The 26796-nt window shown below is 47.1% G+C and overlaps 8 protein-coding genes across 8 annotated transcripts; 5 read left to right on the forward strand and 3 right to left on the reverse strand.

Annotated features, from left to right (window-relative positions):
• Nucleotides 1–2240: 2240 nt before the first annotated feature.
• Nucleotides 2241–3617, reverse strand: BP5553_10237 (Alpha-galactosidase; the record flags this gene model as incomplete). Its single annotated transcript, XM_032018860.1, has 1 exon — nucleotides 2241–3617. The coding sequence occupies one exon, from the start codon at nucleotides 3615–3617 to the stop codon at nucleotides 2241–2243; it is 1377 nt and encodes a 458-aa protein (XP_031864884.1).
• Nucleotides 3618–5172: 1555 nt separating this feature from the next.
• On the forward strand, nucleotides 5173–6101 carry BP5553_10238 (uncharacterized protein; the record flags this gene model as incomplete). The annotated part of the gene is made up of 4 exons (XM_032018861.1): nucleotides 5173–5248; nucleotides 5339–5634; nucleotides 5696–5852; nucleotides 5920–6101. The coding sequence occupies 4 exons, from the start codon at nucleotides 5173–5175 to the stop codon at nucleotides 6099–6101; spliced, it is 711 nt and encodes a 236-aa protein (XP_031864885.1).
• Nucleotides 6102–6372: 271 nt separating this feature from the next.
• BP5553_10239 (uncharacterized protein) lies at nucleotides 6373–7874 on the forward strand (the record flags this gene model as incomplete). The annotated part of the gene is made up of 3 exons (XM_032018862.1): nucleotides 6373–7136; nucleotides 7230–7348; nucleotides 7408–7874. The coding sequence occupies 3 exons, from the start codon at nucleotides 6373–6375 to the stop codon at nucleotides 7872–7874; spliced, it is 1350 nt and encodes a 449-aa protein (XP_031864886.1).
• Nucleotides 7875–8460: 586 nt separating this feature from the next.
• BP5553_10240 (Uncharacterized protein) lies at nucleotides 8461–9069 on the reverse strand (the record flags this gene model as incomplete). Its single annotated transcript, XM_032018863.1, has 1 exon — nucleotides 8461–9069. One exon carries the CDS (start codon nucleotides 9067–9069, stop codon nucleotides 8461–8463), a length of 609 nt encoding a protein of 202 aa, XP_031864887.1.
• Nucleotides 9070–11374: 2305 nt separating this feature from the next.
• On the reverse strand, nucleotides 11375–12388 carry BP5553_10241 (Ribosomal protein S5 2-like protein; the record flags this gene model as incomplete). Its single annotated transcript, XM_032018864.1, has 2 exons — nucleotides 11375–12198; nucleotides 12250–12388. 2 exons carry the CDS (start codon nucleotides 12386–12388, stop codon nucleotides 11375–11377), a joined length of 963 nt encoding a protein of 320 aa, XP_031864888.1.
• Nucleotides 12389–14550: 2162 nt separating this feature from the next.
• BP5553_10242 (putative ANP1 protein) lies at nucleotides 14551–16227 on the forward strand (the record flags this gene model as incomplete). The annotated part of the gene is made up of 5 exons (XM_032018865.1): nucleotides 14551–14630; nucleotides 14710–15386; nucleotides 15433–15752; nucleotides 15801–15896; nucleotides 15946–16227. 5 exons carry the CDS (start codon nucleotides 14551–14553, stop codon nucleotides 16225–16227), a joined length of 1455 nt encoding a protein of 484 aa, XP_031864889.1.
• A 756-nt stretch (nucleotides 16228–16983) lies between these two features.
• BP5553_10243 (Uncharacterized protein) lies at nucleotides 16984–22089 on the forward strand (the record flags this gene model as incomplete). The annotated part of the gene is made up of 7 exons (XM_032018866.1): nucleotides 16984–17494; nucleotides 17547–20053; nucleotides 20104–20387; nucleotides 20435–20777; nucleotides 20827–21227; nucleotides 21274–21778; nucleotides 21832–22089. The coding sequence occupies 7 exons, from the start codon at nucleotides 16984–16986 to the stop codon at nucleotides 22087–22089; spliced, it is 4809 nt and encodes a 1602-aa protein (XP_031864890.1).
• Nucleotides 22090–25944: 3855 nt separating this feature from the next.
• Nucleotides 25945–26783, forward strand: BP5553_10244 (uncharacterized protein; the record flags this gene model as incomplete). Its single annotated transcript, XM_032018867.1, has 3 exons — nucleotides 25945–26065; nucleotides 26121–26609; nucleotides 26668–26783. 3 exons carry the CDS (start codon nucleotides 25945–25947, stop codon nucleotides 26781–26783), a joined length of 726 nt encoding a protein of 241 aa, XP_031864891.1.
• Between the last annotated feature and the right edge of the window lie 13 nt (nucleotides 26784–26796).

A 26796-nucleotide genomic window follows, 5' to 3' on the forward strand; every position in this document is an offset into this window, starting at 1 on the left:
TGACAACGAATTGACCAGGAAAGCTACCGGCGAATGGAGAGCCCTACGATAAAACCAAGCCCTGAGGCTGTGCGGGGGACAAAGTCACCTGGTACAGTAAACACTAAATAACCCTAAACAACCCTATAGCTGTTTGAATTGTTCTCTTCACTTACGTGGAGCACCTGGGTATCTACCTTAGCTTAGTAGTTTAGAAACACTTGGTTGTAGCTTCTACAGTTTTAATAATCTAGAGGTTGGTCTAGTCCTGTTGTTAAATTGTGAGCTCTAAACTAAACTTGAATCGTAACTCTGTTATCTGTAGTAATATTAGAAGCTGCAAAGGGGTCTGTAATTGGTGTTGTGCTTGATGTTCTAGCTACTCAACCTTAACCTTCTGAAGTTCAATTGCAACCAGCCTCCGCCCATTTGAAGCTATTGGGAATTATATGGACTGGGAAGCTTTTGAGAACTATATGCTTAAGACGCAGGAGAAAAAAGGAGCTGAGGAGGAGAATCTATTTTCAGCGTTAAGTAAATCTAGCAGCTGACGTTCCTTGATACAGGTTTGATCATTTAAACTGACTATCTACGATTAGTAGTGCTAGCTTACAAAATAATATGGGCAAACATATTGTTGGACTGACATCGATTTTGACTTTTACTGTAACATGAAGAGCCTAGTTTAGGAGATTTCTAGAGCTAAAACTAGCCCTTTCCTGGTCGCACCTTTGTTGCACAACAACTCGTCGCACAAGTACCTGCCGTATAATAACTTGTTGTACAACCACTTGTCGTATAATAACTTGTTGCACAGCGAACTGGTGTATGAGAACTTGTTGCATGAGAGCTTGTTCTGGATGAGAATTGAAGCTGGTATTTTTCAGATCTGGGGCAGGTTACTCAGGAAGGCTGCTGGTTTTGCAAGCACAAGGTTCAAAGCTTGATGAATAGTTATCCAAATCCATTCTACGGGGGCGACATAATATCGCAGTGCGCCCCTGCTGCGACTACTGCACAAAACACGTGAGCCCTGAAATATTGTGCAAGTAGTTCCTGGGGAAGGAAATTATTCTCGTTCGTGATTAGCCGAATATCCGATTGTCTAGGACGGGAAAGCTTATGTTTCAATTGCTCTAAGGGTTGATACTGAGTAGTAATTAGAAAGCCCATGATACCAAAGCCGTCCTTCCATTTTCCCGGGCTTTTTAATTCTGTAGAATGAGGACTCAGTGTGCCTGCCGTGCATATTCTGCTACCCCAAACTGTTTTGAGCCTGCCACTTGCGGACTGATTAATTAACTTAGCTATCCGGCCCAGCAAATCATATATTCCTTTGTCAGTGAGCTGTGCCACTAATGCAATTCTACCTTGAAAACCTTGGACACGCATTTTTGCGGAATGATTACCGACCTTCTGTTTAACGGCCCCAGCTGATTTTGTAACCCCTTCGTGAAGCTTCCAGTAATACAATCCCTGCTTGCATGGATCATATGAATCTCTCGGTACAAACAAGCATTGGCATGAATTCAACCTGGTCTTCAGGTGTATAAATCTATTAAAAATCAACTCAGGGATAAGTCCTCTCATCCATCCACTAAAAATACCGCTTCTACAGGGCTCAAATCTGCTGTGGGGTGAAAGAAAAAGAAATATACAAGTATATTAAAATGACCCAAAGCAAAGACAAGGAACTTAAGTGTACTGAAATTTCATACCATATAACATTGCCCCTGTGGACATTAAGGAGACGTTTAGGAAGACTTAGGCTGAGCCGCTCATCACGTGTATGTAAGCGAATGTAGATCCAAAAATGGCCCCGGAGGACTCTCTTCTAAGGGGCCAAAAATGATCTGCGCCTGGAGGCAATATAAAGAAAGTACAGCTAGACCTCAAGAGAGCCAAAAAGAGCCCCATGGATACTAAAGTAGGCTTTCTAATATATGCTCAGGCTGACTTTGTTGTGTGCTCAGGCGGGTCAGGCCGTGCTCAGGAAGCTCACCCTTTACTCAGGTTAAAGTAGCCGTGCTCAGATCCAGGGACTAAAACAGAAACAGCGAAAGAAAAAGTCGAGTATAGCTATATCGGTAGTTTAACTCTAATCCTTCAAACGTCGTTCTATATTCGGTTAATAAGCCTGGCCGCTTCTACTCGGGCGCTAATCACCCTCGCCTCAACTTCAAGTCCTGTCGTAACTAAATAATTACGTTTACTTGATAAATAATATAGAAATAGAATAGAAGTGATACCTGACCACTCTGTCAAGGAAGAGGCATCGTAGCATTAGGTACCACTTCATATAGACGCAAAATCTTCGCCTCATGACCTATAACCTCAACCATGTAAGGCGTATCATACGGCCCTGTCGTCTCATGCTTCCAAACATCTCTCACCGTGTACTTATCCCACGCAACCGTTAAATCTCTCTGCGGACTAATACTCATATCCGCCGTCACACCTCCCCGATTCAACAACGCAACAGCATAACTCCCATCCTCCATCGCCTTAGCATACACTTGCAAAGTACCCCCATCTTGGTTCCCGACACCGACGGTGGCTGCCGCTTGCCCAAGGAGATCTTGCGAGATGGCTATGATTTCTGGGTTGGTGAGGGTTTCCATGGAATCGCTACTGAGGGCTCGTACGTCAGACCCGATGAGGAGGGGCGAACACACCATGGCCCACATGCTGAAATGCGTTCTGTACTCGACATTCGAGCAACCTGCTCCTACATGCTGCGACTTTCCATTAAGCCCAATAATCAGCATATCATAATCATTCCAGTGTCCCGGCCCAGAAAACTGCGCAAGGCTGTTGCCTCGATCAAGCAAGTCTAGAACATCGAAGAAGTATTTCATGCGGTTGCCAGGGTAGTCGAAGTCGTCAGAGATATCTTGACCTATTCGCCATTGGTTGGCACCGTATTGGGCCGCCCATTCCCAGGAGTCAGCCCAGCCGCAGTGACACGCATGATAGACGATGGGGCGACCGCTGGCGAGGAGAGCTTGGGACATTGAGAGAATAACTTGTTGGACTACGGACTTAGGTGCAAATTGGTAGGCGCAGCAGCTGTCGTATTTAAGGTGGTCGATTCCCCAGGATGCAAACAGCTTTGCGTCTTCGGCTTCGTGGCCTTGGCTGCCGGTATAACCTGCACAGGTAGTTTGACCTGGACCAGAATAGATGCCCAGTTTAAGGCCTTTTGAGTGTGCGTAGTCAGCAAGGGCCTTGATGCCGCTTGGGAATTTGACGGGGTCTGCTTCGAGTGGATGGTCTAGACGGTTTCCTAAGTAGTGCTGCCAGCCGTCGTCCAGATTTACATAAACAAAACCGGCTTCCATTAAACCATTTGATGCAATGGTATCGATAGTATCCCTCAATAGTGTCTCGTTGATATTCGGGCCGAAACCATTCCAACTACTCCATCCCATAGGAGGCGTCTGTGCAAGACCATTACTTAAATTCGGTCCTGTAGAAATAGTCGTTGAGATAGCTAAAGGCGATGTGAAGGTGGGGACAGCAGACAAAGGTGGAATGGTGTAGATATCCGTGTAGGTGCTGCTTTGGCTCTGTGCCACAGACTGCGTGGCGAGGAGGATCACGACACAAGCCGTGCGCAAAATAGTCCGATACTGCATTGGAGGGAGGGGGGACTTTTATGTTATACGGTAAGGCAAGAAGGAAATGATAAGCACTTCCAAAACTCCAAGGACGACTGCTAAGTCAAAGGACATTCAAAGCTATCAAGTGCCAACTTGAACTTTCAAGTGAACACAGGGAATGAGGGTAGGTAAGGGAAATGCGGCAAAAAGTCATGCGACTTCAGGGTATTCTCGCTGAAAGTCTACTGTAACTTAAATATTTTAGTGCATGTAGGCGTTGAATAGCCATATAAATAGGTTATGTTCCCCGCAAGACAATTGAGGGGTTGAAAGACGAGCTATTAAAAGAGCATGAAAATTATTTACCCGGCCCCCACTCCCCCTCCCGCCAGCTTGTCAAAGGCCGAGAAACGTTACAGCGTAAGCTGGAAATCCCGGCACTTCATAACCAGGCTCCAAAGCACCGTACCGGGTAAGGGTGGTTCATATGGTATCTACTACGTAGCATATTGGAGTACGGCGCTGAATTCCGTAAAATTGCTGTTATTGCAATGGATTGTGGAGTTATGAAATCTAGTAGTACCTTCTGTGCATAGCAACGCCCTTAACATGGCACAGGATTAATGCAAAATTTGAAGTAGGCTGGAAGTTATGGGAAATGATTAAATAATGGGGAAATTATACGATTTTATAAAGATGAGATTTAAAAACTTCGGATCAACTAAGATGCGGGCTGTAGTACCGAGTAGTTGTAAGTGGATAAGTCATGTAAGGGTAACCTACTGTAAGTAATAGATAAGGACGATTAACGAGGGGTATTTGCTTGTAAGCGGTTTATAGGGGGGTTGCTTACGCCAAGCTGACTCAGCAATATCCTGGCAGACACGCCGAGTCACAACCAACCCAACTCGTGGTGATTTCTTCTCATCATCCAGCAACCCCCCATGGAGAGAAAGCGACTGTCCCACCTCCTAACAAAACAATCCCATCCATTATTTCCTACCCCGCGATTCTTGTTTCGTCAAAACATCGCCTCCGCCGTTTCACGTATAGGATCAAGCAAGCGTCGCATAGCTAGCCTTCGCCCCCCCTTAGAACCGCATGTCTTCCCTAGCTCAGGGTGGGATAACATCCACCCTTCCTTGCTGGTTGAAGAGGAGTCAATTCCCACCTATACACCAGAAAATTTCTATCCGGCCCACATCGGTGAGGTATTCAACAGCCGATACCAAGTGGTCGGCAAGTTGGGCTATGGATTCAGCGCAACCGTGTGGTTATGCCGTGACTTGTTGTAGGAGCATCTAATTCCACACTTCATGACCCAATCTAATAAGTAAGGGACCACCGTTATATAGCATTAAAGATTTACGCAGCGTCAACAACAGTGACCCGAGAGATAGAAATTTATAACCATCTTAAAACTATCCACTCCAGCCATGCAGGTCAATCGTGCCTACGACCATTGATTGGGATCTTTCAGGCACAGAGGTCATATGAACATTGTGATCATACTTGTTCGGTGCATCCGCCTCTTGGGATCAGCCTCGACCATCTCACCCCGCTGCTTGCTGATGGTGTCATGAGCAGCGCCATGGTTAGAACTACTCTCCGGAATATCCTTGCCGCTCTAGATTTCCTCCATACAGAAGCACGAGTTATACATACCGGTTAGTACTTCTACTTCATTCAAAGAAGCCGCCACCACGTTAGGGTGAGCTAAAAGTTAGGAAGTAATAACCAGTACTACAGTAACATAGATATCCAGCCAAATAATATTCTCCTTGGCATCAAGGACGACTCAATTTTGTCCAAATTTGAGGAAGCGGAATTTGAAGCACCTGTGCCCCGGAAGTCCCTCGAGGATCGTACCATCTACGTCTCACGACCGCTCCCCATCTCCTATGGGGCACCCGTTCTCTGTGATTTAGGCGAGGCTCGACTAGGCACCGAGCAGCAACAGGGTGATATTATGCCAGATATCTATAGGGCACCGGAGGTCATCTTGAACATGACTTGGGACTACAAAGTTGACATCTGGAATGTTGGGATGGTGGTAAGATGATTGTCCATGTGATTTCACTAGTGCTTGAAGCTAACGAATGGGCAAGATCTAGGATTTGTTTGAGCATCGCCACCTTTTTAGGGCTCGGAACCCCGAAGGTAAATTGGATGATGGATATCATCTCGCCGAGATGCAGGCGGTCCTAGGAGACCCTCCTCTTCGGTTCCTCGCTCGGAGCGAAAGGAGCCTCCAGTTTTGGGATAAAAATGGTTTGTGTAGCCCTTCCCTCCCTGAATATAATTTGGCATCGTTAACAATATTGAACTTCTGTATTAGGCGAATGGAAAGGCACAGCTTCCACCCCAGATCTTGACGCTCGGGAAGAAAGACTCAAAGGCGATGAAAAGGTCGACTTTCTACGTTCTCTCCGACGAATGTTATGTTGGCTACCAGAAGAAAGAGCCACTGCAAAGGAGCTCTTATTTGATCCTTGGTTAATGCATGGTCTATTCAAATGAGTCCAAGGATGAATAGAGATAAATTAATGATTTATACTAGCTGCAAGGGTCGTGGACTCATCAGCCACTTATCGGCTAGCGTTTACGGAGTGTGCTTCAGGGCGCTTAACAATTACCTTTTTCCAGCTCCCAGGTGAATACCCAACACCCTCCAAGTGCTTGGATCACGTCTTCTCCTCCACCTCTCTTTCGTACTCTCTCTGCATTCTTCATTGTACTTCTCTGTTAGTCACCTTTGCTTACCTGCTTCTCGAGCGACATAATTCTTGAAATGAAACGAATTCTCTCCAACAAGTTCAAACATTTGGTGCGGCTTTCCAAATCGTCCACGCCTGATCCCCCACCGGATTCAACTTTATCAGCAACAGCAGCCAGCGCCGACCTCCCCCATACTATACCTATCCTCGAAAGACAAGTGGCCCCAGTATCAGTGTCGGTGCCGGTACCAGAAAACCTACTGGTCGAGCCAGCCGGCGACATTCCCCAGCTCAATGCCACGCTGGAAAACCTCCCTCCTGAAATCCGGCGTCAGCTCCTTTCGGTACTGGGCCTTGAAGAACTAAGTGCCTTAGTCCACGCGTCTTCCACCTTTCACCAGCAGTACCTGCTAGATCGCAAATCGCTGCTCTGTAAATGTTTAGCCACCACGTTACGCAGCGCTACTGTCGACGCCTGTGCCGTCTATCGGTCCAGCCTAGCCAGCTTTTTAGACGCGCGCACAGGTGAAACAGTCACTCAATTTCTTAAGTCCTATCAGAATCGACGCTCTTCGACCCAATATTCGATCCTTAACGAGGGGCTTACCGAGGATGAGGTCGTAGGCATGATCGCCTTCCACTCCTCTATTATAAAGGCCCTTGCACGGCACTATACCGACTGGGCGCTAATCAATCTCGCCACTGAGACCAAAGACTCGCAGAGTCACGGACTGCTTAGCAGGACGGAGGAGACGCGGCTGCTACGCGCCCTGTACCGCTTCCAGCTATGCTGCAACCTCTTTGGCACCGGCCGCCACGGAATTTTGCTTGAACCGGGGTTAACCTTGAGCTCCGTCGATATCATAAATATCTTTCTCTGTATATTCGAGCCTTGGGAAGTTGAGGAGATCGCCTGTATCTAAACCTTCAGCAAGGTAAAGTACAACCAAATCTTCGACGACATTCGCTGGGACGTCCACGAGGAGAACCCCAAGTTTGACGGCCAACGGCCGCCCACCCCTGATGGGGCGTTTGATCTAGACAATAGCTGTTAGTATTACATCCTACCGTTTGTATACGACTAGCCATATTAATATTAAAAAAAATAGGGGCTAGAAGCAGCCTCCTAAAAGGAACCATCTCTCGTGGCCTCGAGCTGCTGTACACAGTTTTCTTCACGGTCAGAGATCATGCCCACCTCGTCTCGACGATGCAGGAGCATATTACGTGGCCGGAAGGCTACTTTCTCGAGGGCGACGCCTTGGGCGAGACAGCACAGTTGCAGCGGCGCCAGGAGTGGCCGTCGAGCCGGGACCAGAAGGAGCAACGGCGTGACCCGCTACCCTTTGAGGGGGACAACGACCGGGATGCAAACGGACCGCCACTGGCTTGGACGCTAATTTGGCAGGGAACCTACAGCAACCTGTACGGACACTATGTGGAAGATAATATCCGCCGCTGGGGGTACGTTATGTGGGATGCGGTGCGGCTCGAGCGTACTGGAGCAAAGGAGGTGTTGGCGCGGCAGTGGGAGGCGGATTGGGGGGACGGCGGTCCAAGAGATACTCTGGTATAACGATACTATGATTTATTGCTGGCGTCTCGGTCTTCTGAACCAGGCGGTCTAATAGCTCCATCGCAGTGGATAAAATTTAGCTTTCGAGGGCTACAGCTTTTTACTGCTAAGTCTCTATCGGACCCGGGCTTAACTCTGTTAATTTGGCGTCCAGATGATGCCTCTGCCTATTTTATACCAATAGAGGGTTATTAATATTAAACAGATCCTCCTTTGTTCCTACCCAATTATCGCCGAGATATGCTCGTATTTCGAGTACAATCTTATCAGGTGCGATATCATCGAAATTGCTCATGGTTCGGGCTACCAAGATAGACAGCTAATTTGGTGTGCAGAATAGGAGGAGAAGGAGGATTAATAGCCTTAGTCGCGCGATTAATCTTAAGGCTTGCACTTGGCCTAGTAGATTGGGTAGAGATGGACGGGCTGCGCGAACTATGCAGAGACACAGCAAGTGTGTGAAAACTCCCCTGAAGTCCACATGGGCCAGACCGTCAGCCGGAGTTAATGCCCAGCACATAAAGACGAGGGATTTGAAGGGTATGGTCCTTATTAATAGCTGGCTGGGTCGTGGGGACATCGATATTTACGGTTCGTCAAGAGCCTCGAAGTAAGTGAGCACTTCAGCTGCGTTCACTTGCTTACTCCAGCAGCGTTGAATAATATCCCCACAAGCAAGATGCGCCAGACTTGGGAATGTGTGGGATTCGTATAGTTTCTCGACCTCGTCACTGGGGATTTCTTGGTAGGGATATGTGCCCGTCATAATAAAGTAGATCAATGAGCCAAGGCCAAATATATCTTCTTCAACACTAGGAGGCGCATCCCAGTCCGAAACGGGATATCGAAATCTTGTGCCGGCGACTGCGGAAGGCGGGGAGCCAGAAAGAGATGCCCCTCCGAAATCTGCAATCCTTAAATGGAGATCGCAATCTAGCAGGAAGTTCCGCGGTGAAATATCACAGTGAATAACACTAGCAGAATGTAGGACTTTTAACCCTTCAGTTGCTTGCTTCGCGCATCGCTGCCGGAGTTGGGGGGTCACGCTCTTAGGGTTTTCTTTGATATACTCCTTTAAACTGCCATTTTCAAGATATCCCATAGTAAGACAGCAGGTCTCTGGTTCCCAAGAGATGATTCTTGGTAGACGAGGATGAGGACCGATCGTCTCATAGATACGAGCTTCAAGTCGCATATTTCTACAGTGGTCATTATAGCAGCGACGATCCGGATCTGCTAATGGCGTCTTGACTACATCTCCAGATGGCAGTCGTTCCAGACGCGCAGTTCCTCCGAGGGCTATATGCTCCCCTTTTGTGGTATATAAAAATTTCCCCCGGCCGAGTTTCAGGAACTATAAAGGGACGCCTGCCTGGGTGGGCTCGTCGCTCCCAAGAACCCGGAACGGGGATGTATTTAACAAACTTCGTATTTGCGGACGTTTGCTGAACAGCATTATCGGGCCCAATTGTTAGGGCTGCAGATGCAGCAACCTAGGTACGACATTGTTAGAAACAGAAGGCGATTTATTTCGCCAAGTAAGATTTACTTGCTGTGATTTCTTCCCCGCGTTATTGTCCACATATTCGACATCACCCTTGGGCAATCGTTGTCTTCCGACCAGTGGAAAAAACGACCCGACCATCCTGGCTGAATAGCATAAGATATAACGACAGAACGTAGCCCAAACTGGCCAGATTTGGCGGCGGGGGAAGAACATGTGAGGATCTCTGAGGCGGCCTTCTTTTTCGCCGCCATAAAGGCGCGGGTGCAGTTGTGACCGGCATGAAATAAGGTATGAGCCAAGCAGTAAGATTATTACATAACCAACCCAATTGTGAACCGAACCAGTGAGTGAGCAAGCAGCATTGTCGTACAAAGAATGGACCTGATTAGCGATTAGCAAAAGGGGCAATGATAAGGAAAAAGGAAATAGTACCCAGGGGGATAGTGGAGGCCCCCACCCTTAAGTACTAGGCCGAATAGACATCTATAGTGGTCTATGCTATTGATCTGGTTAATTTAGATAAAGAGAGAGTATACTATCTGAGGTCAGGTGCTCAAGCAAGCAAGAGAATGTTTTGATTGTTTATCGGAGTGTTTTTGTATAGCTCTAATGTCTATAATTATATAAGATCGCTCAAAGTACCTAGCAAATAGGTTCTAAAACCAGAGGAGCCTATAGTACATGTAGTTTATCGAGTCGCTCTAACTCCACGGAAGCAAATATCACCGTCACTGGTCCGTCATTTGACTCATTTCCCTTTCTTCATTGCCGCGAGGGCTTCCCTGATTTCCTTCAATTCGCCAAGGCGTGCTTTCTCGCCCCCATGTAGAACCCGTAGGTGCTCATTTTTCAGCGATTCAAACTCGGCATCCAGCTTGTGGTGCCATGGGTATAAAACGAAAACTTGGAAACCAAGTGCGGAGGTGGCGATTATGAAGTTAGTCAACGAGAATGTGCGTGTGACCATCATCTTTGCGGATTAAGGAAATATGCGACTGTGAGGTGTTGAGGTTCTACGGACTTGCCGTACTGGTAGATCGATGGAGGATTTGGGTTCGGTGTGTGAGGTTTACTTGTGGTAGAGGAGAGATGTTTGTTCTCCCAAAGGTAGGTAAATGCGCTGGAACTGCTATTTGGTTCTAAAGGAGGGGACTGTGTTAGCGGAAGCTGGACAATGATCGATCCACACGAGCGAAGACTTACTGAGGCAGTTGTGGCTTTTTAAAATGTAAACAGGAGGGCTTTTATTTTGTTTGAAGAGAGTTGAGTATTATGCGGTATTAATGCCAGCAGCAGAACCTCGGCTTTATATATCAATTGAAACAACCGGCCAAGACTAGGGCCAAGCTAGAAAGTGGTGCCACTCCCCGCGTCGCCACTAAAAGCCGACCAATGCCCGGCCTGGGAGGGAAAATATTTCACCGTTCTTAGCGTACCCCCGTGATCTGGGCAGTAATGTGATGTCACCGGGCATCAATAATATGTACTAATCCGCACTATCAACGCGAAGTTGTAGCGGTAAAGGCCTGCGAAGTACCTCAAGGTACAGTACCTATTCAGATACCTGTGCGAAATAGGAACGATCATTCACTACTCCCTAGGTGCAATAGCGAGGGGCAGCTAATTATCATTACACAGCAAGAGTAACATCTTGCACAATCGTAGATACTTACTTCAAAAATAAAGTGGCGGATTCCATTCAAAATGAAACACAAAATGCAGTAACCGGTGGTCAATCACATGGTAGAAGTATTTTCCAGGGACCAAACCAAGGTTGCTCCTTATTGGTTCACAAATAACCTTAAGTCTTACTGACTCAGTCGCTTAAGTATTAAAACGATTGCCACCAATTTGTAGGACGCTGGAGTAGATATAATTATCTCTACTCTGGGTGGTAGTGCTTCTGGTGCTTGATTTGCAATTTAATTTGTAATTGCTAAATCACCAACAAAAGCTATGCAGCTTCCAGTACCTTGCTCTAAATTCCTGTCTGTCATAACCGTCCCATCTTAACCTCTGTGGTCTCTTTTAACGCGGCAATAAGAACCCGATGCGCTCCCAGAGCAGCCTGTACAGCGTTGTCTGCCAGCTCCTCATATGACGAACCCGGTACTGAGTTTCGAGTCAGGTTATCCTTCCCTATTTCTCCCTTGACCCAAAGATCTGTAATCTCATCTCGACCAGGGAGATAGCCCACTATACAAGCAGCTATTATGTCCTTGTGCTCAGAGGGAACAGGGTCAAGAACCACCATCGGCGCAGATGTATCTCCACCAGTTCCAGTTCCCTTGACAGCCGCTGCGACCCCACCTGCCACAACATCCACACAGTCAATACCAGCATCTGCAATTGCAGCAGAGGCAACCGTTATACACCCACTAAGCACACTCATCATTCCCCACTCTGCTGCGCTTGTAACTGCCCCTCCAATATCATCGCCCCACCATTGATCTTCCTCGCCCTCCAGGATTGTGATGATGACTTCCACTCCGCTCTTCGGCCATCGGTCACCAATAATTACTCCTCTTAACGCCGTCTCAAGGTGCACTCCAAGATCTCGCTCAGTCGAGTCCCGAAGGTAGCCTCGTCTCTTCCTCGTAGCAAACGGAGCATACTTCACATGTGTTGTAAGGATTATATGTGGGGAGAAAGGTGCAGATTTTGGTAAGGGTCGTGGGCCATGGACGGTGCAGGTGAGTTTCAGGCCAGAGGTAGAAAGGGATGCTAGGCCTGGTGCGGTGGAATTGGGATTTTTTGATGCTTCGAGTTCGAGGTACGCGGATCCTGACGCTGAAGGCGTAACTCCTGTTTTGAGAACTGGGACTATTAGCCTGTATTATCGACAAGTTTGCAGTTATTTATACTTACACATTTTCCTGAGAACATTAGGTTCTCTTGTTCTCGTGGGTCTCTCTGGTGACTTTTTCGCGTCTTTCGCAAGATATTTCGAGTATATTGGGGCACTGGTTCCACCAGATGGCCCATTGATCCTCCTTCTGTCCGACATGGCGTGTGTGTATGTGAGGCAGAAATTGGAATCTATGGCTTATCGTTCATTCGTAGTCTAGGTCGGGGTGCTTCGTAAGGCTGTGGTCGCAAAGATTTGGATAGATTCTTAGAGCTCAGAGACCAAAAATCCAAATCGGGGTAGTGGCATGCGGCCGCTTGGCCCGAGCTTTCCACGAAGACTTTACTCGAGAAATTTCTCGACTTCAATTTCTACTTCCGCTCTCACAACACAACACAAAATCTACAGCAGATCAGAAAAACTCAGCAGCAATGCCGTGCCCTAGCGGGAGTGTTTGCTTGCTTGAGACCTCTGGTGCTTCTGTTGATTGCTTCCCACTGTCAATACATCATTAACCTAGATCCCTTGGTGAGTTACCTTCGTTCTCCTTCTGTTAGCGCTCCTGATGATTTATTTTACCCAACGTTCACTCGGTGATCTCCTGAACCAATGAACAACATGCATCACCATCTGAAGCATCTTCAATCCCTGAAATATATTCTCATCTGCCACATGACAGTAGACTGACTGAAGTCTTCATAGGGAACAATTGTTTTAACTTGGGGGATGGGCACAATGTAAATCGCTTTGCGATATCATCGCTCCGAAGGAAGCGCTGCTCCTCAATTCAATACATGTCGGGGCTGATAACCCCGTCAATTTTGAAGCTCAGCACCGGGACCTGGACAAGTTGGACAACCTGGTGCGCTGCTTCTGCGACAACATGCAACAATATTTGCTGCTCATTCCTTGGTAAGCACACTTCTTTTTACATCCTCACACGGCACTTGCTTTCATGATGAAAAAACATTTCAACAGTTCTGCTTCTGAACTCCTTGATGAAATCTAATTACCAAAAATCGTTTTCTGAACCCCAACCAACCAATCTCGCTGCTTCCAATCCTAATTCAATTGCTGCAACGAGATGGCTAATTATCCCAACCTTAGATCCAACTCTTTGATTACAACTTACGATGCCATATTAATAGGTAAGGATATTCCTCTTACTTCACCATGATCTGCCATGATGACAACAGCTTATCCATTCAACGACTGCGTGTCAGCCGAGCATCCCTCCCATACCGGACTGGTCATTTCATGACCGGGATGATAGGTTGTGGAGTGTGTTGTTTCTGTGCCTCATTTCTCTACTTTGCGTCTTGTAATGTAGAGGACTGGGGCCGGCTGAGGTGCCTGACTAAACTGGCTTATCTGAGCACCCTCAACATTTCACACTTCCCTTGACATCAATGGTTTTCTGTCCTAACAGTGTTTAATAGAATATCACATCATATAAGTATAGTTATATTTCGTCTCGGTAAACTCGTTGCCTTGGGAAAGGGACAGGCCGGGTGGCCACTGTTCACTCCATCATTAATTCTCCCCTCGCATAATGGGGTATTGGTCTTGCTAGATGGGCAAGAAATCATAACAGGTAGGTCTCGCAAATAGATAATAAAATGACGTAGCAAAATACATTATATAAATCACTCCCGTCTGCAACCGGTCGTGAAGTTTGGGCTTTGTCTTGACAATGTTTCAGCTGTGAATGCGTAATTATCAGCTCTTACATAAGCTTAGGTCCTCTGCGAACTGGCGGCGCAGGCGTCTAAATGCGGCCCTGCAAAAGGGGTATTTCTAGAGAAGAGAAAGATAACTGTTGGCTCCACTCGCAATTATAGAAAAGCATCCACAATTGGTAGATAAGTGAACACAGGTGCCAGCTGAAAAGGCACGTGTTCCGGCAGTCTGTTTCAGCTTGGCGATCTTCATAGGGTGACATGACACCTTTGGTCTAAGACGCTGTACCTTGCGGGCTAAGCGACCGCCACCGATTCTGCTTCTGTCAGACAGTGACAATTTCTGGTGCTGGTGTTGATGCCCTCCTCGACCATTCCGTTGTCCCTTTCTCAATATTATTGTGCAAGGTGATGCTGCGTTATTCTTCAATTTGTCCAGTCTTTCCTCTCCCCCCATCCAGTCGCCCGGACCCTCCACTCGAGACCTGTCGCCATCCTGGTTAATTCATCAGCGTCGGGCAACCGCCCAGGGGCTGAACACGAGGGCCATCTTGGCTCGAAATATCTAGATTCGCATCGCCAGACGGAGTTATCGCGCCTTCAGCATCCATTTTTGAGCATCTCTATAGGGAGTCTTTCAGAATGCTACCGCGGCATCATGGCAATGGCTATCTAGGAGCTAGGGAGAAGGAGAAGACCTTGTACTCGATATCCCCCCATAAGTATGTCCTACACAACTTGCACCGTCAATCCCACCTCGACAGTAATTCAGGACACGTCTAACGCATCTGCTGTGCATAGATTCCAACCAAGATCAACCCCGTCGTCACTACGACGGAGGCGACAACTCTTCTTCCGACTGGGAATCGGTTTAGCAGGCATCTTGTTCCTGTGGTTCGTTTGGCCAGGTGCCTCATTATTTTCGATATTTTCGATAGGCTTCCTATCTTCCGGGGAAGATTTCCAGCTGGAGACAGTGCGGTATTATGATCTAAGTAATGTTCAGGGAAGCCCAAGGGGCTGGGAGAGGGAGGAACGAATCTTGCTTTGTGCGCCCCTTCGCGATGCCGAACCCCATTTGCCGATGTTCTTTTCCCACCTCCACAACTTTACCTATCCACATCACCTCATAGACCTGGCCTTCTTGGTCTCGGACTCGAAAGACCAAACATTAGAGCTTCTATCTAAGCTATCGGAGGAGCTTCAAGCACACGAAGATCCGAACATGCCCTTTGGAGAGATTTCGATCATCGAGAAAGATTTTGGCCAGAAGGTCAATCAAGATGTCGAGAGTCGCCACGGGTTCGCAGCTCAAGCTAGCAGAAGGAAGTTGATGGCTCAGGCAAGAAACTGGCTGCTGAGTGCTGCCCTCCGTCCATATCACAGCTGGGTATATTGGAGAGATGTGGATGTGGAGACTGCTCCGTTTACCATTCTGGAGGACCTCATGCGTCACAACAAGGACGTGATTGTACCAAGTAAGTTTCGATATCTAATCCGGATGGTTTCTCCTAACACGAATAGATGTCTGGCGTCCACTTCCCGATTGGCTTGGAGGCGAGCAGCCCTATGATCTGAACTCCTGGCAGGAATCGGAAACAGCCCTGGCATTGGCCGATACTCTCGACGAGGATGCTGTCATTGTGGAAGGATATGCAGAATACGCGACCTGGCGACCCCATCTTGCATACCTCCGAGATCCATATGGAGACCCCGATATGGAAATGGACATTGATGGTGTTGGAGGTGTCAGTATTCTGGCCAAAGCAAAGGTCTTCAGAGCCGGCGTCCATTTCCCAGCATTCAGCTTCCAAAAGCATGCTGAGACTGAAGGATTTGGCAAGGTATATACCACCATCAGCTCCCTCCCTTGCCAAGCTAACAACTGCTAGATGGCCAAACGCTTAGATTTCTCCGTGGTTGGTTTGCCGCATTATACAATTTGGCATTTGTACGAGCCAAGTGTTGACGATATCCGCCATATGGAGGTTTGTAATTTTCTCATTCATGATGAAACAGTCAACTAACTGTCTCAAGGAAATGGAGCAAGAACGCCAAGCCCGTGAGAAAGAGGAGCTGGAGCGCGTTGAACGCGCCAAAAAGATCAAGGATCAATTTGCGGACCCAAACCCTCAATGGGAGAAGGATAAGGCAGATATTCAGAACCAAGCTATGAAAGAGAAGAAAGGAAAGGAGCAAGGGCAGACTGCACTTGCTGAGGATGAGGAACCAGTTGCGAAACCAGTAGTGAAGGGCAGCTCTGAAGGAAAGACGGGTGCGAAGGTAGAGGCGAAAGCTGCCAAAGCCAAAGCCCAATAACCACCGGCGGTACGTAAGTCACATCGTAATACATGGTTTAGAGCGCTCGCTGACGAATAAGGCTTGATACGATTAATCATACCCTTCACCATAGTGTGAATTATTCTATTTGGAACGCACTTTGGAGGAGATCAACTCTTCCTTCCCTCCTCACAGCACGGGCCCTATGAGCCATAGAGCTCTCGCAAAGTTCTAAGCAGGTTATTCAAAGGGTAAGGCGTTCGGTTGGATTTGCATAGGCTGTGATATGGGGATCTCAGCATTTAGTCCACTTGAGAGGTCGTAGGAGGCTTTTATGGTGGGACCTGCCTCAATTTTCTGTACAATTATAGATGAGGCCACTTGAGGACATATTAGGTGGAACTTTGTACTAATTCAAAAGTATAACTACTTTAATGCTGCCTTTGCCAGGCCATATATATGATAACGTGAATGTTGTGATATAATCGAAGTGCTACGTAAGGTAGGTATGTACTCCGTCCTCCCCACGTACAATCTGGGGGACACGCTTGGCCAAATCACGTGTTCAACTGAACAGATTGAGCCTTGCAGCCGCGGAACTTTTAGACGACGTGGGACTTTATATTTGTATTTGTGCTGTCAGCTCTCTGGTTGTCAGTAATATTTATATTTCCCTTGCCTGACTGTATTAGCTGCCGATTGTTCTCGGCGACCTGCCATTTGCCAGAGAAGTGCAGATTCTCTACTATTCCCGCTCCACCTCGTTTCCATACCACCCCTGGATTCGGGCACGATATGAGCGATGGTTCCCAGGCCACAGATACCCTAGTATCCGAGCAGGCAACGCATTCTCTTACCTCCTTACCCGAGTCAAATTCGAATTTCTCTGCGTCTAAGGAAAGTGGCCACTCTCGGCCAGCTGTTCAGACCAACGGAAACATGATGGACTCCGGGAGAAGCACAGTCTCGGTGGCAGTGGACCCCGTCGCCTTGATTACAACAGAATGTATAACGGTGACATCTGCCATGCGAAAGCATGGGCGGTGGGCGCACTCGTCAGTATCTGCAATTCTGAGTGGAAGCTCAACTCATACAAGCTTGCAAAGCTCAAGACCCGGGACACCTCGAGACCAGCTTGGGAATGATAAAGGGGTCAGAACTAGGCCCTCAACCGGTGTCGCGGATGATAATGATGGGGGGCTTGCAAGTAGATGGGGTTTGAGGGGGAAGAAGGGCAAGAGCATGCAGGACAACCCATTAATGGCTGGGTTTGGAAGGTTGAGGCGTGAGCTTCAGGGCTGTAAAGGTAAACACTGAACTGCACCTTTTCTAGAAGCTATAAACTAATTTGGGAGCAGATATACACAAATTTGACGCGCCGTCATTATTCCATCCTTTCCTCCAAGTAATTCAAGCTTCTGCGACTTCGGCTCCTATTACGTCTATTGCGCTCATGGCCATAACGAAGTTCTTCTCTTATAACCTCATAAGCCCCGACTCTCCTCGACTCGCACTCGCCATGCAGTCCTTATCTGCTGCTATAACACACTGCCGTTTTGAAGCCAGTGACTCTGCTGCGGATGAGGTTGTGCTTCTACGGATATTGAAGCTTATGGAAGGAATGCTGTCAGGCCCTGGGGGGGACTTGCTCGGTGATGAAAGTGTCTGTGAAATGATGGAGACAGGTCTGAGCATGTGTTGCCAGTCAAGGTTAACGGAGCTTCTTCGCCGCTCGGCGGAAATGTCCATGGTCAAAATGTGTCAAATCATTTTTGAGCGGTTAAAACACCTGGAGATAGAGGCTGGGGACCTGGAGGCGTTGGATGAAGATACCAAGGAAGATATGGATACTGTGAAAATGGCTCCATCGGCAAACGCCAACGATGCTGTCAGATCCTCTTTGGCCGCCCCTCCAAGTGATTCCCGACAATCAGCGAGTTTGGATAAGTCACGCAACAGTCCTCTGCCTTCGCCAATGGAGAACGGGACTGAAATGGGAGTAGCAGCACCTGCATCAGAGGCGTCAGATGATCTCCCTATAAAACCGTACTCTCTCCCGTCAATCCGGGAACTTTTCCGGGTACTGGTCGATTTACTAGACCCCCATGATCGCCAGCACGCTGATACTATGAGAGTCATGGCATTGCGCATAATTGACGTGGCTTTAGAAGTTGCTGGTCCTTCCATTGCTAAGCATCCCAGCTTGGCAAACCTGGCCGAAGATCGCCTCTGCCGATATCTGTTCCAACTTGTCCGATCAGATAACATGGCAATATTACACGAGTCGCTTATAGTTGCTGGCACCTTACTAGCAACGTGTCGAGGCGTCTTGAAACTGCAGCAAGAGCTCTTTCTCTCCTACCTAGTTGCTTGTTTACATCCCCGCGTTGAAATTCCGCGAGAGCCAGGCATCGATCCCTCGCTATATGCCGGCGTACCGCAAGCTCCCAGTAGTGGAAGAGCGACTCCAGTCCCAGTCAACGATCGCCAAAAACTAGGAATGGAAGGGGGATCACGGAAACCAGATGCCCGAGAGGCTATGGTAGAGACCATTGGCGCTCTTGCTCGGATACCAACATTTATGGCTGAACTATACGTCAACTACGATTGCGAAGTTGACCGTAGCGACTTGTGTGAGGATATGGTAGGTCTCTTATCTAGAAATGCAATTCCGGACTCAGCCACGTGGAGCACCACAAGCGTTCCGCCGTTGTGTCTAGATGCGCTCTTAGGCTATATTCAATTTATAGCTGAAAGACTTGACGATGAGCCCCGCTATGAAGGATATCCCGGGGTCGCACAGTTGCGCGAGAAACGACGAAAGAAAAAGATCATTATCCACGGAGCTGCGAAGTTCAATGAGAATCCAAAGGCTGGCCTAGCATATTTGAGTGCTAAAGGACTTATCGAGGACCCCACGGACGCCAAGTCTGTTGCAAATTTCTTGAAAGGAACGACACGGATCTCTAAAAAGCCATTTGGAGAATTCATTTCAAAAAAGGGCAACGAACCTATTCTCGAGGCACTAATGGATTCCTACGAGTTCAGCGGGAAGCGATTGGACGAAGCACTGCGTGAGCTGTTGGAAGCATTCCGTTTACCTGGAGAGTCAGCGTTAATCGAGCGTATTATTACGGTGTTCTCCGAACACTATTACGAGACTGCTGATCCAGAAGCTATAGCCGACAAGGACGCGATTTATGTCCTGACCTACGCAGTAATCATGTTGAATACAGATCAACACAACCCAAATGTCAGACCTCAAGATCGTATGAAGTACGAAAACTTTGCGAGGAATCTGCGAGGTGTGAATGGAGGCAAAGATTTTGACACGGAATATCTCCAAGCAATCTTCGACTCTATCCAATCGAACGAGATTATCTTACCGGATGAGCACGATAACAAGCACGCTTTTGACTATGCCTGGAAGGAGCTCCTGCTCAAGACTGGATCTGCAGGCGACCTCGCTATATGCGATACCAACATTTTCGATGCAGATATGTTTGCTGCTACATGGAAACCGGTTGTCTCCACGTTGTCATATGTGTTTATGTCTGCGAGTGATGATGCAGTTTTCTCAAGAGTTATTACAGGATTCGATCAATGCGCACGCATCGCCGCGAAGTACGGCCTGACGGAAGCTGTAGATCAGGTAGTGTACTGCCTCAGCTATATCACTACACTTGCCACCGAGAGTCCATCAAACACGTCTCTCAATACCGAAGTGCAGGTTGGTGAGAACAGTGTTATGGTTAGCGAATTGGCCGTCAAATTTGGAAGAGATTTCAAGGCACAGCTAGCAACGGTTGTTCTATTCCGCGTTGTAACGGGCAGTGAGGCTGTCATCAGCGAGAGCTGGAAATACGTGAGTGTTTTGGTCCCCCCAAGATTTATGTTTATACTGACTGCTCTTAGATCGTACGCATTTGGTTGAATCTCTTTGTCAACTCCCTCATACCCCCTTTCTTCGGCCCAAATCGCATGGACATTCCTCCCATTCCCCTCCAAAACCCTTCTCTAGTAATAGATAGGGGGCAAAAGGCAAATGAAACCGGTGTCTTCTCAGCCTTCACATCTTATATCTCTAGCTACGTTGCGGATGATCCGCCAGAGCCATCGGATGAAGAATTGGAAAGCACTCTTTGCACAGTGGATTGTGTCAATGCCTGCTACATGGGAGACGTCTTCGCGAACGTGGTGTAAGTGCAAATCCCTGTTTCACCTTTCATATAGCTGACTTGAACAGTAACTTGCCCGTGGACTCTCTGAAACCTCTAGTCCTAGCTTTGCTTGCCCAGTTACCTGATGACCCTGCATCTATTGTTATCAGCGTCAAATCCGAGACCGAGCCACCAATGTCACCAGCCTCACAAAAAGGGGCTGCCACTGGTCCCACGTATGACCCTTCAATGGTATACATCTTGGAGTTATGTACCGTACTTGCGCTCCGCGACAGTGATACCGTAAATGCGTTTGGAGCAGATGTTGCGGAGGCTCTGCAAAATGTGATGCGAAATATCGCTAGCTACCACCATATCATGGTCTCGAGGACAATCTTCTACTTGCTTCATCTGCTACATGCCAGCTACGTAAGTGATGCTTGCCTTATCATATCGAAATCTCAAACTAATTCTCTAGGAACAAACTTTCCTCCGGGCCCCGATCGTTCTACACACAATATCCAGTTTTAAGAAAGACCTGTTGAGCAAGTCTGCTCCACTTGTGCTCCAGGGATTAACTCAATGTATCAAGGAACCTGGCCCTCTAAGGAATGAGATCATGACATCCCCTGATTTCTGGGTCATCCTTCGCAACCTCGCCAGCAATGCGCAGTCTGCCCCAACTGTGTTCGAAATCCTCGAAGGCATTGCTGTCGGCTCTCCACCTACCATAATGGCAGATAATTATGAGTCTGCGGTAAAGTTACTCACTGATTTCGCATCCGCTGGGAGTATCGGATCGACACTTGAACAACGAAAGCAAGGCAGTAGAACCAAACCAAAGCGGCCCCAGAAGCGGCCAAATCAAAAGGAACCACCGTAAGTTACTCGCCTGGTACCGAGGACTTAATCTAACTTGGCATAGGATTGATGAGGCTGCGGTTGAGGCTGCAGTATCTCGTGGTGTTAAAGCGATTACCATGATTTACTCTGTGACGACTCGAATTCCAGTTTTGATGAAGCAATCTCATCTTGAAAGTAAAGAGGCATGGGCAGCTTACTGGTCGCCGATTTTCAGGGCTCTCACAACCCAATGTACCAATCCTTGTCGCGAGATCCGGCATCAGGCGTTCTCGGCGCTCCAGCGCACGCTACTTTCTCCCGAACTGACATCCGGCGAGCATGAGGAATGGACCGCTATCTTTGGCGAAGTTCTATTCCCGCTTATTGTGCGACTCTTAAAACCAGAAGTTTTCTCATCTGATCCTGTTGGAATGAGCGAGACAAGAGTACAAGCTGCGACTTTACTCTGCAAAATCTTCCTCCATTACCTGGTGCTGCTTTCAAAGTGGGACGGGATGCTAGATCTTTGGATCAAAATCCTTGATATCATGGACAGGTTGATGAACAGTGGGCAGGGTGATAGTCTGGTATGTCATCTTCATTATGGATCGTTATTTGCAGCTTGCTAACTCAAATTCAGGAGGAGGCTGTTCCCGAAAGCTTGAAGAATATCCTGCTAGTCATGTCCAGCAGCGGCTATCTTGTTCCCCAAAGCCAAGACCCCGCCCAGGAAAAGCTATGGTCAGAGACGTGGAAGCGCATCGATCGATTCCTTCCGGATCTGAGGAAAGATCTTGCTCTAGATCCGCCAATGGAGGCTGAAAAGCCCACTGAAGTCCCAGTTGAAGAGAAGAAGGGGGATGAAAATGCTCCGGCGACAGTGTCGCCCGTTTCGTAGATAGATTTTGAAAGTAACTGTGTTGTACAGTAAAAGTGTTAGACGGTGGATCAGATGGTGTGAACTTAATATTATGGTGCGAATAGCGTATACCGTTGCGGATCTTCTCCTGCATAGCTAGCGGAGGGTTTATCATAATTTGTATAATAGAATTGTTGTTGACTACCTGTTGTCCTTCGTCCTTGTACAAACGGCCCTTCTCTGGTCTTCGATATTCAGCAACGGCGCTCACCAGAAGATACACATCATCTTCCAACAAAGTATGGCTGCCTCAATTCAAGATTAGAGTTTTGTGGGTATCGGACCAGAACCCGAAGGAAATGGACTGCTGGCTAACCTGTAGGCCAGAACATGATTGATTAGTAGCTTATAATTAGCTAATTGCCATAATAGATAAGCCCCCGCCTCTAATATATAAGAATTTTCTTTTTCTTCTATCATCCTCGTTACTTGAGGCCGACGATCCGCCCACCTACGCTACCGTCTCGCCAACTCTAGGCCCACCCCTAATCACCTATCGAATTACAAAAAAAGGGCAAGGACCAGATCAACAATAAGGTCAAGCTATCCTCTATTACCCTTGCTGTGGCAGAGGTGTAATTGTGCCGGCCAGCTTAAAGGAAGTTGCACCAACTGCCATTATGGCAGTGAAGGTTCGCGCTGCTCAGTCCGCCAGCTCAAATGTCAGGCTACGTGAGTACATTGCTGCAAGGCAAAGTGTTATGGCAGTAAAGGTACCATTGCTCTCTCAGTCTGTAAACAAGAATAATTATGATTTTCTCAGTGAGGTAGATAATAGATGACAATGTCACAATAAATGACAGTGAATATTCCAGTTGACAGCAACGTAGTGACATGGAGCTATTCAAATTTGAGAAGGCCACATAACTATCTACCCACACCTTTATACAAGATCCATTCCTAAGTAGGGTATGTTCTTGAGATGTGTGGGTTGGTAATGTGATCCTGATCCTGCGATGTGTGGATTGGCATGTAATCGTGATCCTGTGATGTGTGGTTTTGGAAGGAAACGGAAAAGCCCTGCTGGCCAAGTTCGAGTTTTGGCGAAGGCGACGGGTGGCGTACTAGTTGTGGGTGACCCTCCTCCGCTCGGATAATCCTGCAGTATATGTACGCTGATACTAAAAATGAGAAAAACTAGTAGAAGAAAAGGAAAGAAAAAGGAGACCAGAAAAAAGGGGTATAGAACGCCAAGCGAATCCGCTACATTAACTATCCTCTAATATATTTACTATATATATGCACCTTAGTCTCTAGTGTTTTCCCAACTATTATCAGTGTATTCTGTATCTATCTAACTATTATCAATATCCCCTCTATATTCCCTAATGTCGACATTGCATTCTAATTTAGTAGGTACCGTTGGTAAGACAAACGAAACACGGTTTACAAAAAAAGCTGGTACTGTCAAAGTAAATGTTGAAAAGTGATACTGTTTCATCCTGTCCACTTTTGGGAGGAAATAGTGCCTGTATTCCTAGCAAAACGACAAGTATTCAAAAGGAAAAAACCAGCTTCTACATACTTCTGTGCTGTTACTTCCTCTTACACCTACAAAATCATCTCAACTCTCGATAGCTCCATCACCCGATTACAAATGAGCATACTTTCGGCAATTTTTGCCCGCACCGCAGTGTCTGAACCTCCCGAGAGTCACCTAGAATCAAAAGAGTCGCTTCTTTGTATCAAAATCCTTAGTTTAAACCTCACTTCTTAGCAGGTGGTGTAATCCAGTATAGGGAATCCCCACACCACTTCTTCCCTATGGTGATATTGGGATCTCTCGGTGTCTCTTCCCACAAAGCCAAGAGCGCTGGATCCGTATTATGGGTAGTACTAGGTTCAATTAGCATAAATTCTGAAAATGCGATTACAAGGGCTGGAAATAACCATTCTTTTGTCGCGCAGATTTCAGAGGTCCCTTTGTTAGGGCAGTTCCTTCTATTAATTAGACCTATTCTCAAAAGTTTGAGTGAGTGGTGGGTACCATTTAAAGGTTGTCAGCGCGCCGCAAGGAACCCCTCAGCGAGATATATAGTTCCCACCATCACCATTATGTTCGTAAAGGTGAAGTGCGTGACACATCATAGAAAGTGAAGAGTAATATAGTATATGTAGGTGAAGCCGTGGAGGTGTGGTAGTATGTAAAAATGAAAGGGATTCAAGCCACCTTTTGACCTCATCCACAGTGCCCAACCCCAGGCACTCTGCCATTGGCTAGAAGAGCCTCGTAGTTGACTTGGCCAGGTTGCAAATACTTGATGCCACGGGTCACCATTACATGGGCCCAAGATTTGAGTCTAAATCCCGAAACGTTAAATCCCAATTGCCGTTTTTTTTCCTCTGTAGGCCAGAGGAAGTAAAAACGTAACCACAAAACGAGACGATCCTATTTATCAATCCACCTAAAGTCACTCTAGAATGGTTTACAGCTATCAAATAGTTGCCACGTATTCACAGCGGGCCACATACACTAATAAGGGACCTGAATACATCTTTACCCACAAAATACCGCCCGAAAATGCATGCCTCAAATCGAGGCATCCAAAGAACAAAGGTAAAAGTATGACTGATTGGAACACAAGAAATTGCACACCATTCGATCGAGTTTCTACTTGGTCTACTGCTTGAAAGAGCAACATATTTTCCGGGATCAAATGGGCCTTTAAATCCTTCTTCCGGGGTGGAATGTGGGGAAGGCCGGAAGGAGAGGCAAACTAAATTCACTCGAATGTAAATGAGAGACAGACTCGGACGGAAACAATGTTGTTCTTTACACAGTTGCGGGAATGATTAAGGCAGTAGATGAGACCACAGGTGAAAGAAATACTGTGGCATGCAGCCAGATTCATACAGTAGAATTCGAAATAGGCTTCATAGCTGAACTCTTGATGATTTTATTTTGGGTCCACATTTAGCGGGAACTAGCTATATAGCTAGATCCCCTCGGACTCGCTTAATCTCCTGCGTTCCAGATCCGCGTGATCTCTGCTTTCTGTCCTGAGGCCCTGCCATTGTCATTGTCGGCAGATAAGCTGCTAACTTACTATAAGGAAGGGATCCCCTTTGTGAGCCTTTGATGGCGCCACAGGTGCTGTGGCTGCACCCTGGCAGGGTTCCCCCTTGTAGGGTCACCTGACCTCACGTGCTGGCTAACAGCCAGCCGGATGGGTATTTTACCACCTCCGACCGCTAGGGGCTCTTGACGCTCTCCAGCGTCAAGTTCTGTTCTGTTAGTCATAGACTGAATACACTTAAGCACTTGGCTATTAGCCAGCGAACCTCCAGAGAACCTGTGATATTGATTGCCTAGGTGACATCGCAGTTAATTGCCGTGTGTTACCCTTACACTTACTTAAGATTCCAAATTAACTTCCTACTTATGAAACGAGGAATTGCTGACAATGTACAGCTCTTAAGATTGTGTCATCCATTTTGTGCTCTCTGCACCTCAGGATGTTTCTAGCTTGCTATTAAATCCATCACCAGAGGGTTGCGATAATGACGTCATATAATCAGTTCGACCTACAGTGTAATCGCTCTACAAGGGTTATTATAGCAAGGCGTTCCGTCGAAACCGACGAGGCTTTCAATCAAAAAAAAAGCCGTTCCAAGCAGGCAAACAAAGATAATGCACTCCTCAATGCGAAAAGTCGAGTTGTTAGAGAAGAGCTTGCTGAACGGCTCTGGGTACTGATGTATTTGCAATATCTTGCCAATCGTATCAATCAAACAGACAGAGTGAGAATACACCTCTCAGATCTACCACCTATTGCGAGTCTATCAGTACACGACCCCAAAAGCATTTCTTCGATCAGTCTTCCACAGCCACCGATGTATGAAGCATCAATTAAGCAACATATCGAGGTCTTGGAACAACGCAGAAGAGATACTCAGATTGGAAAGGAAGCTAGCTGGGCTGCTCTAAACACTTTAGCTCTTGGACTAACATCAGGTAATCTGGTTCTACTCTATTTGTATGATGATCTTATGATAATGTTCGATCACAGGTATTCAAGGCGACCCTGAAGACGTCGACGTCGCGTTCAGACTCTTTAACGATAATAGCCACGCACATTTCTTCGTGGATAGGGAAGATATCCGGTGCAGTAACTGGCAACAATTTGACATTAGCCAACCCCAAGAGAGGGAAGGAGCTAAGAGACATATTACCTCTTCTCCCACCCCAACAAATTACATCTCCATTAGTACATCGCCTCGACGAATATGGAATTTAGCCACCAGGAATCCAGGTAGGGTTGATCAGAAGATTGCAGTGATCGACTTGCGGGTATTAAAACGTCTCGGAATTGCATATAGCAGTAGCACAGAGGATCTAGGATTTCGTCACCTTAACGAAACAAATGGGACTGGGACAATATTTGCTACTAAGCATCATATTCTCGTCTTGGGGTGGCTTCCTCCTCACTGTATTCTCGGTCTCTTATCGATCAAGCAGTTTGAGGCATCACTCAAGCAGTCTCAAATTGATAACTCAAGTTCGGGTTCCTCGTTTTCTTCTTCATATCTGAACCATGACTGACTTCTATAACTTAGGAAACATTTCACCTTCTGAGTATGAGAAGAAGATTAGCTTCCCGTCAATTCTACAGTACCTTCCCGGAGCAGGAGCTTCCTCTCAATCAGCAGGCCGAAAGGAAATCTTTGTGTAAAGTAGTTACTAAA

This window comes from Venustampulla echinocandica, assembly GCF_003357145.1.
Source record: "Venustampulla echinocandica strain BP 5553 chromosome Unknown scaffold_14, whole genome shotgun sequence".
Taxonomy (NCBI): domain Eukaryota; kingdom Fungi; phylum Ascomycota; class Leotiomycetes; order Helotiales; family Pleuroascaceae; genus Venustampulla; species Venustampulla echinocandica.